The 14667-nt window shown below is 34.6% G+C and overlaps 1 protein-coding gene across 9 annotated transcripts in view; it reads left to right on the top strand.

The window, feature by feature from the left end:
• The window catches only part of COL24A1 (collagen, type XXIV, alpha 1), a 247039-nt gene that overhangs the window by 119565 nt on the left and 112807 nt on the right, over positions 1-14667 (top strand). For all 9 annotated transcript variants that reach the window (XR_001145261.1, XM_012722607.1, XM_012722606.1 and 6 more), the window contains one exon: positions 3330-3374. Coding sequence is in view for 8 of the 9 variants with exons in the window: in XM_012722607.1 (XP_012578061.1) it covers positions 3330-3374 (45 nt within the window). In the remaining variant the exon portion in view is untranslated. The remainder of the gene's footprint in view (positions 1-3329; positions 3375-14667) is intronic.

Below are 14667 nucleotides of genomic sequence, written 5' to 3'. Positions count from 1 at the left end.
TTTTAATAATATGAAATAATATTCCTTAATAAAGAAATGTTAGGCTAATATATGTGGCTAAATATAGGACAATTTATGATCAATTTGTCTATTCTGCTGCCCAGAAACCTACAAGTTAATGTAACTTCACTGAGTCTGGGTCCTTTACCCATTAGCATACAGTGAATAACTCCCCATAGAGAATAAAATATGTTCTCTAGGTTATCAATGGGTGGCGTGTACCCTTTTATGACATTAATAGGATGTGTCACCTGCTTTTATGTGCCTATAAGTTTTATGTGACTGTTTCTGATACCAACAAATATGTGTGATGTTTTAGTGCTAATGATTAAAAGAAATTGCTAACATGAATTTATACAAATTTAAAATACATAAAAAAGTTAAAAAGTAACACAGAGCTATTGCTACATATCCTAAAGCTAGGGTTCTGTATTATAAAACTATAACATTCATATTGCTAGAATCTAAGTAAAAGCTAAACACATTCCAAGGTCAATTAATAAAGAAATAATGAGCTAAAGTATTTTTTAATATGTCGCTATTCCTGCCTGTGGCTGAAATTATCCGGAACAATATGTATAACGACACTCAACTTACATACAAAAAACCCAGACAATAGAACATTGCTCTTCATAAACAGCTTAATTTGCTTTATGAGGCTTAATCTCTGTACTGCCATGTAGTTCTACAAATAACATGTGAGCTAATACCCAGTCAAACTGACGAGAAACAATATCAATCACTGTAACATCCTACCTTCCCTGGATTCACACCAGCATCCAGGTGGCTTTGTGTCATAGGAAATGAAGAAATGTCTTAAAGTTTAGTACACCAGTTTGTCCCTGAAATTTTGGTCTGAGTGTCTCAGGGAACTATTCAGTAGAACCTGGGAAAGTCCTTGGGAGTTAGGGAAGGATCACCCCTTTGGCAGAACCCTAGGATTCTTCTTTTCCTCGACCTGAGGAAATACTCCTTTTTCTCTTGCCCTCAAAGCTAGCTCACTTCTTACCTTACGCTCTGAAAACTACAACAGGAATGCAGGCAATTCTGTCCAAAAGCTCTACTTTCGGCTGCTTACTGCAGATGCCCCATTTGACAAGTATCATAAAGGAAGGGCTTCATCTCATTTATTCAGTATGAGAAGAGCACTGGGTAAGGAGACAGAAGCACAAGAACATTAATAATTTATGTAGTATCCTTCACAAATTTTCTGTAAAATTTGTCTAATAAGGCCCTCCCTGGTGGCGCAGCGGGTTAAAGCACTGCACTGAGAAGCTAAAGCCACTTCTGCATGAGTTCGATCCCCGCCTTCCCGGGAGGAGACCACATGGCATGGCACACCTCTCCTGACCCGCCCACTGCTCCCCTCAGCAGTGTACTTCGTTGATCTGCCTGTTCTGCTCCCCACTCTGTCTCTGGTGAAGTCTCTCACTGCCCCTGAGTCTCTGACCTGTACCCCAGTTCTGTATGTACAAATAAATCTTTAAAAAAAAAAATTTGTCTAATAAGCGAGCTGTCAGTCAGAACAAGGATTAACTCTACTGCTTCACTCTTTATTATTATGTATGTAAATGAATGCCAGAAATAAAAAGAAAATTGAGGTTTTCAAAAGTTTAATTCAAACTGATTACTTCATGTGAATATTAATTAGCTTTGAGTGCATAAAATCATTCTATCAATACAATGTATCATTTGAACAACAAATACAAGCTATAATAAAAATAAAAAAGTGAAATTAATGTTAGTAATGTATTTTACTTAACCCAAGATAACAAAATATTACCACTTGAGGAGATAACCAATATTAAAATTGTTGAGATATTTTATCTTCATTCTTGCACAAAATCCTTTAAATCTATTCTGTGTGACTTATTTCAGTTAAAACTAGGTCATTTCCCATGCTAGGTAGCTACAAGGCAGTATTGGTTACACTGCACTGAAATTTAATTATTCATTTTAAGGCAGTAATTGATGGTTAATACCCTGTATCTTTAAATAAGCTACATGTTTGTGTCATACATGTTAATGGCACCCTGAACTTAATCTTGTACCTTTCATCATCATTATCTTAATTTGACCTGATGCCATTCCTCACCATCAAAAAATGGCCCTTTCTCATCACCAGTGTATCGTATATTCTTCAGGAAACAAATCAAATACTGTTTCATCAGCCATTATTTAAAAATACTAATGTTTTGATTTTCACAAGGTAATATGGTGTATTTGCTGTGTTTTACTTAACCACTAGCAGATGTGGGACAGCTACATGACTAAAAGTCATGTTAATATTTCTGCAGTAAAATAAAAAGTTGTTCTTAATAACCAAAATAAGAATCTAAATTGTCTCACCCTGGCCAGGTAAGACATTGGTTGGCTGAGTTCTGAAATACTTGGGTTTTTAGAGGAGTGAGGGCTATCAAACTATGGTTCAGGCCCTCCCTGGTGACACAACAGGTTAGGATGCAGCACTGCAAGCTAGCCGCAGCCGCTTTAGTGTGAGTTCAATCCCTGCCCCAGAGGTGATCTACATGGCACAGCAGACCTCTCCTGACCTGCACGCAGCTCACCTCAGCAGTTACTTTGTTGATCTGCCTGTTCTGCTCCCCACTCTGTCTCTGATGAACCCTCTCACCACCCCTGCACCTCTGGCCGTACCTCAGCTCTGTATGCATTTTTTTTTTAAATCTTAAAAAAAAATTGTGGTTAATGTTCTGAGCATATAGTATATTTTCTGGAAAGACAGCCCCAGCTTCTCAAGGCCACAGTAGTGTCTACTGCTATGAACTCCTTTACCTGTGACATGTATTCTCAGCATTGGGAGCTGTCTTATCTCCTGAAGCAAACTGATCATCACTGTGGTTATTATTCTTCTTAATATCTTTCACAGGCCTACTACCAGTCTCCTTTTATTGGAGACACCTTAGTGAAGGTTTCATTTTTAAATTTTGTAAAAACATTTTATATTGCACACAACATTATATGTTTCAGGTGTATATCATTAAAGATCAACATGTGTATATACTACATTATGCTCACTAAAGAAAGTTCAATTCTATCCTTCACTGTATAGTTAACTGTTTTTCTCTTAAATATTTTTAAAATGATTAAAAGTTGCAAATAGAATGTAGTTTAAGAAAATGGATTATTACAAATTGAATGGAAGTAGAGGAAAGTCCATTTCCAGAGAAAAACTGTAATAATTTTGAATAATTGAGATTTCTTTTGCCTTTTTGCTAGTTTATGATGAAGTGATTACATTAAAATGAAAACTTTGTCATGAGTGATCTTGTTTGAAAAATAGTCATTTTTGTTCTTTGTATTCTTAACAGGGAGAAGTAGGAGATCAAGGAAACATTGGAAAGATTGGTGAAATAGTAAGCTTATTTTATGTTCTTTCATATTTTTTAACAATCTGTAAAGTGATGAAAGCAATCATTTTAGCCCTGGTTTGTACTTAGAATTCAGAATACAAAATTCTTATCCAGTACTAATTTAATTATCTTGTGATGTGACAGATACCAACGCACTTATTAAAGGGAAATGAAGGAACCCATCATCTGTGATACTTTTACCCACTATAAATTATGATTCCAGGAACATTCTTGTTTCTAATACGTGTTCATTAATTTTAGTTCTATTATTTCAATCTAATTGGACCTTAATATTTTTCATTAAAAAAAAAAAACTACAAAGTTCAGACTATAAAATAGCTTAATAGTTTTGTTACAGGGCAGGGAAAAGAACACCCTAGAAGCCCCAAACCTGTCTGCTCTGAATAGGTTCTGCTATCTGCCACATCAACACAAAACATAAGAACTTTAATAAAAGAAACTTTAATACAATTAGTAAACAATATAGAATACAGACGAAGAATATAGTTTTTAAGTCAAACACCCAAAGTTACACATCGTGAGCAAAAGTCCACTCAAAAGGGACTGAAGCAAGGCCTGAATGCCTGCCCGAAGTCTAAGGCACCTTCTGGCATAGACCCATAGCAAAGTGTCAAAAGCAAGCAAGTCTGAAAAGAAAGAGCAAAATCAAATCAAGACAAAAACTGCCATAAAGAACCTCCCCACAGGACTCTCACCCACATCTATTTCACCCAGTCCAGGACCAAGAAGCAAGAGCAGCTTCTTCACATGTCTCTGTTCCATGTGCCTTTTCCAGGTCTCCTTCTGACTCTCCATGTTGCTTTCTTCCTTCTTCAAACTTCTCTCTAGCTTCTAACCCTCCTTGCTCAGCTCCACCCTCTTTGGATGGGGTAGGGAACCTGAAACTCCTTTTTCCTGGGCACCAACTTGTGATAGTTCTCAATTTAAATCTCAATTTAGGAATTTACACCTACTTAACTTGAATGGGTTGCTTACTGTGTTTCTGTTTCCTCACTTCAAAAACTGAAATAATAAAGTGATCCCTCTAATCCAGAGTTCTGTTACTGTAAAACTCTGGAGATGGGATGATATGGTTGCATTTCATAGCATCAGTCTTGTCATTTTGGGATGCTTAAGGTTAGGAGCAGTAACTAGTTTGTACTCTGCCCAGTGTACAGTCATTTAACTATCTTTAACTAGATCTGCTCCAATTTTACTTCTTTCTAGATTTATATCAACTGCAACCCAATTTATGATACAGCCTGCTAAACACAGCTGTCCCAACTCTGTTTCATGTCTGTCTATACCTTTTATTCCTGTAGGTTAAGGAATAATTTCTATTAATTTGCCCTAAAGGAGTCTCTAATTCCAAAAAATGTGCTCTTCAAAATCTTCATTCTAGTATTCTATTTTGTACAAATAAATTTGGGATTATCCCACCATAATTGCCCTCTTTAACTTTTTAGGCTAAAAATGTCTGAAGAGTTGCAGGGGAGAAAATGTACTTTTTCAGTTATTGGTCAAAACACCAGAATTAGGATCAGTTAATTGATACATAAGGGAACAGACCTTATAAGGAAACAGCATTGTTTTGAAAGCCAGGATTTTTAAAATTAATTTATTTTCTTACATTGTTGTTAATTTTGGGACAGTATTTGATTTCTCCCCTCAGATGTCCCTGAGTTATCCACCACCACAGCACCTGTGATCCATCACCACAGACCCTTGTGCTCTTCCCTCCCCTGTTTTGATCTCTCTTACCCCCATCCCCTGCTGTATGCCTCAGATCTATGGTCAGCTGGCAAATTTTGTCTTTTATTTTAACTTAAATTTTATTTTATCATTGTTCTCCCTTTAGGTGTATTCCTGTAGTTCTCCCACAGGCTAGGATATTATAATAGAATTTCTAACAAACATACCTTCCACAGAGTGATTCAGCACCTCATTATTAGCAAATATGAATAACTAACTTCAGTAATTTATTCATAGGTATTTATAGTTACATTCAGTCACATTTGTTGAAAATATGATCCCTACCTTAATGAAATGTTTATTCTATTTGAGGTTTGACAGACATAACAAATCATATAAGGAAATATATAAATTAATACATGCTATAAAGGAAATGGTTGTGGGACTATGATAAATGTTCCAACTTTAGTCCAAAGGATGTGAGGAGACTGTTTTGAGGACATGACAGACATGGCCCATAGAGTGGTGTGAGCAAAGGATGAGTGTGGAGAGGAACATCCCTGGCATACATTCTATAACTTGCTTCCCCTCCTCACCACTTACCTTTCATTAAAGAAATAAATATTTGTTTCTTCAGCAGTAAAGGGATGAAGATAATTCTACATCATAGTTTCTTGAGCTGATTAAACATGATCATGCCCTTAAAACATTTCCTATAGGGCCAGTCACATAATAATAAGTGTTAGCTTTAATGGTGATGATGGTTATTGTTATAGGTGATGGTGCTAAGTGGGAAAGCATTTAGCTCTTCTGAGGAACTGAAAGCCAGTGTGAACAGACTATGATTAGGCCATGGAAGAGCAAAGTGAGGTATATATTGAAGGAGACGGGAGCTAAATTATGCAGAACCATCTTTATTGATTTGGATCCCAAGGTGAATGGAATGTTTTCTGAGTATTCTGAGTAAACCAGTGACATGCTCTAATTTATGTTTAACATCACACTAGTTGCAATGAGGTCGGGTTGTTGGAGCAGCAGAGAAGGGTGAGCAGGTAGGATTCCATTGTAGTAGTTTAAATGACAATGCTACCTGGGAATGAAGATTCAGAATATTAGAAGGTTGAAAAATCAGTATTTCAAAATTTGAAGTGAATTAACTATCTGCGAGTATGTTTATCTCACACATTTTTCTTGATCATGGCCTTATGTTTTATGTTGCTATGTGCCAGAATTACATGTTAATTTCTTAAAGCTTCCCCAAAAAAAGACAATAGTAAACTTATTTATTTCATGTATTCTGTTCTTCAAAAGATACTTGTTGAACACTTAGAACCAAATAATGTGGTTTATCAGCTAGAAAATGAGAATAGAATACATACATCATTTTGACAAATCACTGGACCCATATGTAAAATACTCTAAAAGATAAGTAACATTGTTTTACCCTTGCCTTAAGAACATATTTGTTGATAGAGAAATTCTGACTTTGTTTAACTAAAAGTATATTAGTGTTCTCTTAGGTAGGGATACTACAGGTGAAAGTCACAAATAATGAAGCCATGGCAACTCTAAATTGCTTTGGGATGGCATTTTGGTTGGAAAGGAGTGTGAAAGCTTCCCTTGAAACTTTGCATTAAAAACTGCACTGTTTTCATTTATTAGCAGTGCACCATCTTATTTATGCATTAATGTAAAATAGCAAAGATGTCTAATATTACTATGTTTAAGATGTATACGATGAAGAATACTTCACTGCATATGAAAGAATGAGATGAACTGATGGACGTAAAGGAGGGGCTTAGTAAAGGGTAGCGGGGTGCCACTCTCTGGGAGGTGACAGCAGAATCAGAACCTGAGGCTAAGGCTGATGAAAAGTGTGGTTTTGCTCTTACAAACAAACAAACAAAGCCACTTAAATTCTGAATAACCAATGTACTAAACTTTGAAAATGAAAGGTAACATTCGTTCTGGAACATGGGTAAACAAACTTTTCTGTTTTAGAGAAAAGGACCAGATAAGATATATCTTAGGCTTTGGGGAGTACAGTCCCCATCACAGTTCCCATCACAGCTAATGAGTTCTGCTGTTGCAGTGCTCACACAATCCTAGCTGATATGTAAATGAACGAGGCTGGCTCTGTTCCCAGTCAAACTTTAATAAACCGATGGTAGGAGGATTGGGCCCACAGGGTGTAATCTGCCCTTTTCTTTTTTAGAAAGTTATACTTTATTTGGGATGTTTCAGTTTTTATCAAATGAAGTTGCCATATATAATTTTGCTTCGTTGGTCTTCTATTATTAATGGAAAAAAGCACTAAACAAAAATATGACTTCTTCAAGTGCTGAAGCAGACTCAAATTAGCAAACAGATTGTGTTGCTTCTCTTCAATGATTTTGTGTACTGTGAACATAATGAATTAATTTGCATCTATATGTAGCCCATGCATATATTCATGACTAGAATTTATCACTTTTTCCCCCTTAAGAAACACTTAAGAATCTTACTAGGAAATATTTTCCAAGGGCAATGAATTCTGGTCTTCATGTGTATACATCTCACTAGAACATTTTTTTGAACATTATACATGTTTTTGAAGTTCTTTTTTAAAGATCCAAACATTTCCACATACTAAGTTTTAGTGAGTTTATTTAATTACTTTGGAAAAAGTTCTAAGAAAATGTCATTAGACTTGTATTTCCCATTACTTTGTGATATTTTGCATTTATACTATCTTCTGTTTATGAAACATCTGTTGCTCTTTTTTTATTAATTCAACAGAGCAGCTTGATGGGAGCATCATGGCATTTTGTTTAGAAAAAGATATAGGAACCTTTCACACTTTGCTCTCAACTAGAGGAAAATAATTAAAGTCTGGATTTTATTTTAGCCATATACAACCAACTTTGTTTTTTATAGAAAACTTTTTATAAGTATATAACCTTTTCATTTCTTTAGTTCTAGATGAAAAGATAGTAACTGCTATGATACAAAAGTAATCAGGGTGTTTTGTTTTTGTTTTTGTTTTTTGATGAGTTTTGGAAAAATTTGGGACACAAATCTATATTCTCTGATGTGTTGGTAATACTATTACGAAGAAAATCAATTTAGTCTCTAAAATCAAGAAAGACCCAGATGATACGACTTCTCCCAAAATGCTAGGAGGTTAAGGCATAGTAAATTATAATGGAAATGATTCTATGGAATTAAGAAAAAGATTATAGAGTTTTTCATCCTTTCAAAACTTACTGACTTATGCCTTTGTTTCAATCACCTCTAAAGACCTTCACTCTGTCATTCCTGTTGCTGTCATTCCTGTTTCTTTTCTTTTTTTTGCATGTCAAAGTTACTTCTTTATTTGAACTATTCCTAGAAAAAACTATCTCCCTCAGCAGTGGGTACATACTTCTTGTATTGTACATTGACCAGGAATATGTATACTGGTTCTCTTGGCCTTTGGGATGGGTGGCAGCCAGAACTCAAATGCTGGCTAAATTAGCAGCCTAGCCCTCTGGTGGCAACTTGTAAAGCAGGCAGATAAACCCTTTTTGGGGAAAATTAGGAGAATGCCTCCTTTTTTTTGCCTGCTTTACTCCCTCTGCACTGACTCCTGAATCATAAGAACCCAACATATAAATAATTGCTGTTTGTTTGGTATTATTTGGTACTTTTTTTGGTCACATAAGGAAATAGGAAGAGGTGGAGAAAAAGAGTCTGAACATTTAGACAATGATCAAATAACAGAGCCCTGACTGGATGCTCCCCAAAGTAGTTCATTTTTATCCTGTAAGCAGTAGGGAAATGCTGAATTTATGAGATGTTGCTTGCATATAATCATTTTAGCCAATGAGAAATATTCTGTTGCCTGCAAGGTGGAAAAATAAATGAGCTGTAAAGAGAGATCAGTGAAGAAGTAACTGCAGTAGGAGTAAGGAGAGGTAACAACCAAGTACTATATAGGATAGTAGCAAAGGGGGGTGCTGTGAAGTATGTTTAGGAGATAAAGTACAAATTCTGTAAACTCTGAGACTGTATTTTATGTACAGTGCCGGGCACAGAATATGTATTCAGTAAGTATTTTGTCAAGATTAACAATTGAGACAGATTCTGTTTTTTTTCCTTTTAGAAATGGCCTGCTCTTTCAGCTCTGTACATCTAAATTGTATCTGTCCTTTAAAGGCCTAGCTCAAACACTATCTGCAGGAATTTTCCCCTAACCCCCTCAACTGATAGTAAACTTTCCATCCTGTTAAGTCTCATAAAATGTTGTCTTTTTTTTTACTTAATACTTGGGGCTTTGTGTTAGATACCTTGGTTCTGTTATTTTATTAAAAATGTCTTGGGGGGAAGAATCGATGTTTATTTTCTATTTTTATCCCTCATATATCTATCTTATGATAGATATATCACAAGAACCTGTCACTTGCTATATATTCATTAAATATTTATTGAATGAAATGTAAAGTATCATATCTAACTATGATTAATGAAATACAATTCCCTGAGGCAGTATAATAAAACAGTAAGAGTGAGGATTCTGAAATTAACCTGCTTTCTCAGTCTGTTGGGAGTAAATGATGAATAATAATAATCTCACCACTACCACCAAATGGAAATGCTAAAAAAGATGAGTAACTGTCCAAAGTATGTCAGGAAATAATACTAAGCAAAAATTTCAGAAAATCCCATAAGATTAAATAATTGGCAAATCTTTATATAACTTAAAAGTTTTGACTCTCATATTACTGCAGAGTATGGGAATATAGAAAAATATAAATCCCTCTCCTTAAAGGTCACAATCTCAAAAATTAATAAGTATATAAGAAAAAGCAGAATAATACTGACTTGTTTCTGTCTGCTATCAAAATGAAAAGTAATTGATAAAGAGGATAATAGTAGTGGGAGCTTAGCATGGCTTACAACAGTCAAGAAATCTTCCTGAAAATGTTAAGACTTGATTTGACTCTTATAAAATGAAGAATAAAAAATTAATCGCAGTACATGTGTAGTATTTCATGGAGTAATTGATACCTTAGCAGAACATACGGTTATTGAGGGAGACGAAGGAGTAAACTTTCAAAAACATCCAATTATAAAGAATCATAGTGACCTATGCAATAAATTTCACAGCATATTTTAAAAAGTTGCATGACTATGAGTTTCATTCTATCAGAAATTACCAGACATCTATAGAATATGTGCTTGCAAGTTCCCTGTAACTTTTACAATGCAAACGTTGTTATACTGCTGATAGAAATAAAATACTAATTAGCCCTTTTTAAAAAACATGAGAGAAAAGAAACAGAAGTGTATTAGAACTTATATATACAGATAGTAGTAGTGCAATGCCTTTTTAACGAAATGTCAATCTCACATAACACTGACATTTCAACCAGTTATTTTTTTTAGTTAGACTCTCCAGGACAATGATTTTATACCCTACAGCAGATTTCTCAGAGATTATTTATTTTAAACCTGAATTTTAAATTCACATTTTTTTTCTCAATGGTGCAAATAAACATACTGACCTCACATATCCAATATGAAAACCTATCCAATAGTTATTTTTATTTGGTTTCCAGATAATGTAATTTAGATGATACTGAGAGACTATATATATATAATGAATATATAGCAATTTAATGTTACACAGTTGTTGATTTAGGTTTCCTTGTCCATGTCCCTGGGCTAACCTGCATTTCTTCTGTTGTATCGGAGTGCTAGGTTGTAAATAGTGGGTCTCATACACTAACTGGATTTCTTTATTTCTGCAGTCACAATTTTACCATGTTGGCATGTAATATACATAATACAGCATGTGGAATAGAGAAAAGCAGGGATTTCAGCTGAATAATAGTTTGCTTTAAATTTGAATATTGGAAAACAAAAACTGCCACATAAAATTGTGGTTCTTTTTAGTTTAGTAACTATTATATATGATGGAGAAGGAATAAATGTATTATTTAAGAAAAAGCATATGTTTTGAGGTAATATATTGAATAGACTTGCATTCCAGTCCTGGATTCTTCTTCCTCACTTGTAAAAGCTCAGCCAGAAAATCTCTTTTTACATGTTGATTGTCAAGGTTAGAAAATCCGAACGACCTAAGATGAAGCAATGAGTTACGATAATGTGTGAAATATTATCAAGCAATATTTTGAAAATATTAGATCATTAGATTCAGTAGGCCTGACTTTCAGTGGGAAGTACTCACATGGGTACCCTCTGCCTAACATGCAGCAAAATTCCAGACACCCAAAAGAAAGCAGGTGTTCAGCATAAATCATATTCTTAGGATGAACAACTTAGACATTCTTATAAGGAGACATTCTTATCAGTTAATGAAATGATGGGAACCCTCCCAAATCCAATGAAGAACCATTCACTGTAAATATTAACCTCAGGCTTGCTCTGTTAACTCTCTTCTGCACAGATATGTAGATGCAATTTTCACAAGAGACAATGTTTGAGGAACATATATCTTCCAAGTAACCAATGAATTACCAAAGAAATAAGTTACGAAAAACTACATTAATATACTTCGGGAGAGTATTTCAAGGACATAAAGATGTAGCTGGGTTACTTGGTTACTTGGATCCCTGCTGGAAATCTGAAAGTGGGTCCATTCATCTTACTCTTAAAATTCAGAACCACCCAGAATTGGAACTCCCCTCTACACACGCTGTCTCCAGGATCTAGCTTAATGTATATCTTATTCTCCATTATTAGATCAACCCATGTGATATCTGCAGTAGTGGTAAGCTGGTCAATTGGTGCTGGTAGTGGTGTCCCTATCACTGATAAATGAGGACATTCCTTGTTTAAATAAATAAATAATAAAATCTCTAGGTACTGTAGGATTCCAGTACTAGATAGAGGTCATGAAAACTACACTCAAGATTTTTGCTTAGACGTTCCCACTGGGCTTGCGTATTAAATAATAGTAAAGAGTAAAGCTATTTGACTAGACTTTGTACTGCAGATAACATAAAGATAGTTGAGTTCCAAACTTGGTCTGTAACTGAATGAATAAATACCTTCTGGAATTTAGTGTGCTTTAATAGAACTACTCTATGACCTTATTGCCTGTGTGAGGAATCAGAATATTTATATCCTCCTGAACTGAGGATTTACAAATTGCCCTTGGCAGAATAGCTTAACTGGTATTTTATCACTTATTATGGGATTCTAATGGTTTGTCAGTATTCTGGCAAGTAGGATTCTTGGTGCCCTATCAGAGGAATATATGCATAGTTGCACAGACCTGGCATGTTTCCATGTATCCTGAGTTAAGTAATTGGAAAGTGATATATTTAGTATGATGGTTTTGGTTTACAGGGCCACTTTGCAAATTTACCTAGAGAAAGTCAGAAATATAGGAACCTAAGAAGTGAGATTACTTCATCTTTTAAATAGACAATGAGGGCATCATTAAGCTTTATTATTCTCATCACAACTAACACAGTATATGCTGCTTCTGTTCTCTATGCAGAGGAAGTTTTCTGTCTGTCAAGTACTAGTGAGGTTACTAACTTAAGTAGCACATTTTGTTGTGTATCAAAACTACAATGCAAGATCTTTAAGCCTTAATACTAGAGAAATTACCCATTTTGGAAAGCAGAGGGTGAAGACAAAATTAGACTAGAGCCTTAGTAAGGTGAAAACATATAAGGATAATACTCAGAACTGTAGAAATCAATGCTATAAATATCACAATGCAAGAAAGAAATGAGAGACTACCTCATGTGCTTTCATGCTTGCAAATCAAATCTTTAGACCTTTCAGGAGAGCTATCCATGTTTTCTACAATATGTCTTGACCTTGACCCTAAAAATATGTGTGTCAATGAAGGAGTCTTGGAAAGAATTAAGTTGTTCTCATACTCTGCTCTTTTGAGTGAATCTCTCTGGTGGAAAGTCAAACATGTTAAAGTTAATATCTGCACAGGACATTACCTATCTTGGTTAAACTTTTTAGGTTTTTCAGATTTTTTCAGATTTTTTTTTAATAGTTGGTAATAAATTAGAGGAATTGTACTGTTCTGACACTTATGTTATAAAACATTTGCCAGCTGGCAGGAAATTTCAAAAATATTTGTCATTGAATAAGTACAGCAGAAAGTCTCTTGAGGAAATCCTCTTTCCTCACTGATCTCCAAGTTACCTTATACTTTTTCATAACTTAAGCAAGGTAAGTAAAGATCATCACATTTTTATCTATAAGTAAACATGGGAACTTCCACAATTTTAATGTTTTAATCTCTCTGCTCTGCTCCCTGGTCTGTCTCTGGTGAATCCTCTCACCCATGTACCTCTAGTCTACACCCTAGTTCTTCTATGCAAAAGTTAAAAAAAAAAAATAGCACCCAGTTTTTAGAATCCATTCATTCCTACAAATACTTACTGAGCACCTACTAGATGCTAAGTTAGGTGCTAGACAATGAGATGAGTATTTCAATAAATATTGAACTGAACAGACCATACTCTCTACTCTCAACTCATACTAGTTTAGTAGACAAGTTTTTAAAGAAATTAATAAACAATGAGATTAAAGAAAACAGTCACATCTATATAAGAAATCACAAAGACTAACTCCCCTAAATGGTGGTTGGTAGTTTCTTTGGTGATAATATTTAAATACTTGAATACTTACCATATAACTTATGGCTAAATTAGAATTTTAGCTAGAAAATTTGAGTTTTTCTTGTCTATCCTCTTTTTTCTTTTATTTTCTTCTTTTTTTGAGAACTAGGGAAAAGAAACCCAACCTGGCTCTGACTTGCTTTTGAGTTGAAGATCTAAGCAAGAATTCAAGCCTTTAGATTAGCAATCCAATAATTTCTTACTGTTACTTTTTTCAATTTTAGCTACTAAAGTTTGGCAACCCAGGAGTTGATGGAGGCATCCATAATAGCTTTTCTGAATCTAATTTTATCTTTATATGAGTTCACAAAAAAAAAGCTCAATAAATAACTACAATGTCTACATGAAAGTAAAACAAAATTAATTCAATTTTTTGTGGAAAATTGTGTTGTAAAAATGTATCACTTTATAGTTAACTAGAATTTGTCATTTTTGAGGTGGGAAAAGTTCAGTGAATGATTCTGCTACTTATTAGCATTTTTGAAAGAGCTTACAGCTCGAATGTTTTACAAGTAAGTGTTAAAACAGGACTGCTCCTTTTATTTATCAGCCAACTATTAAAAAAAAAAAAAGCTAGTAACCAAAAAAGTTTAACCAATATAGGTGATTGTCCTGTGCAGATAGTAACTTTATTGTGTTTGCTTTGCTGCCAAAGAGATTTATTTAAAAGAGCAGAATATGAGCAGAACAACCTTGCCAGGGAATTTAGTGCTGAGAAGACAGAGCTGGCTGATATTCTGTTCTCAAGCTCCCCCAACATAATCATGAGTAAAAGCATGTGTTGAGTATACATTCCGGGCATATTCTTTTAATCATTGCCAGATCTTCATGAAGTGATACTTCATTTGAACTTTTATTTCATAACTACATATTTGATCCTAGGGAAGAAGAGTTAAGCAAATGTCGAAGACTAAAATCCCTATTTCAATAATGAACAGACCATTCAGCTGTATCTTTTTTTTTTT

This window comes from Condylura cristata, unplaced genomic scaffold (genome assembly GCF_000260355.1).
Source record: "Condylura cristata isolate star-nosed mole 26May11 unplaced genomic scaffold, ConCri1.0 scaffold00008, whole genome shotgun sequence".
Lineage (NCBI taxonomy): Eukaryota > Metazoa > Chordata > Mammalia > Eulipotyphla > Talpidae > Condylura > Condylura cristata.
Note: the sequence above shows the minus strand (reverse complement) of the source record. Positions and strands in the feature narration are given on the sequence as shown.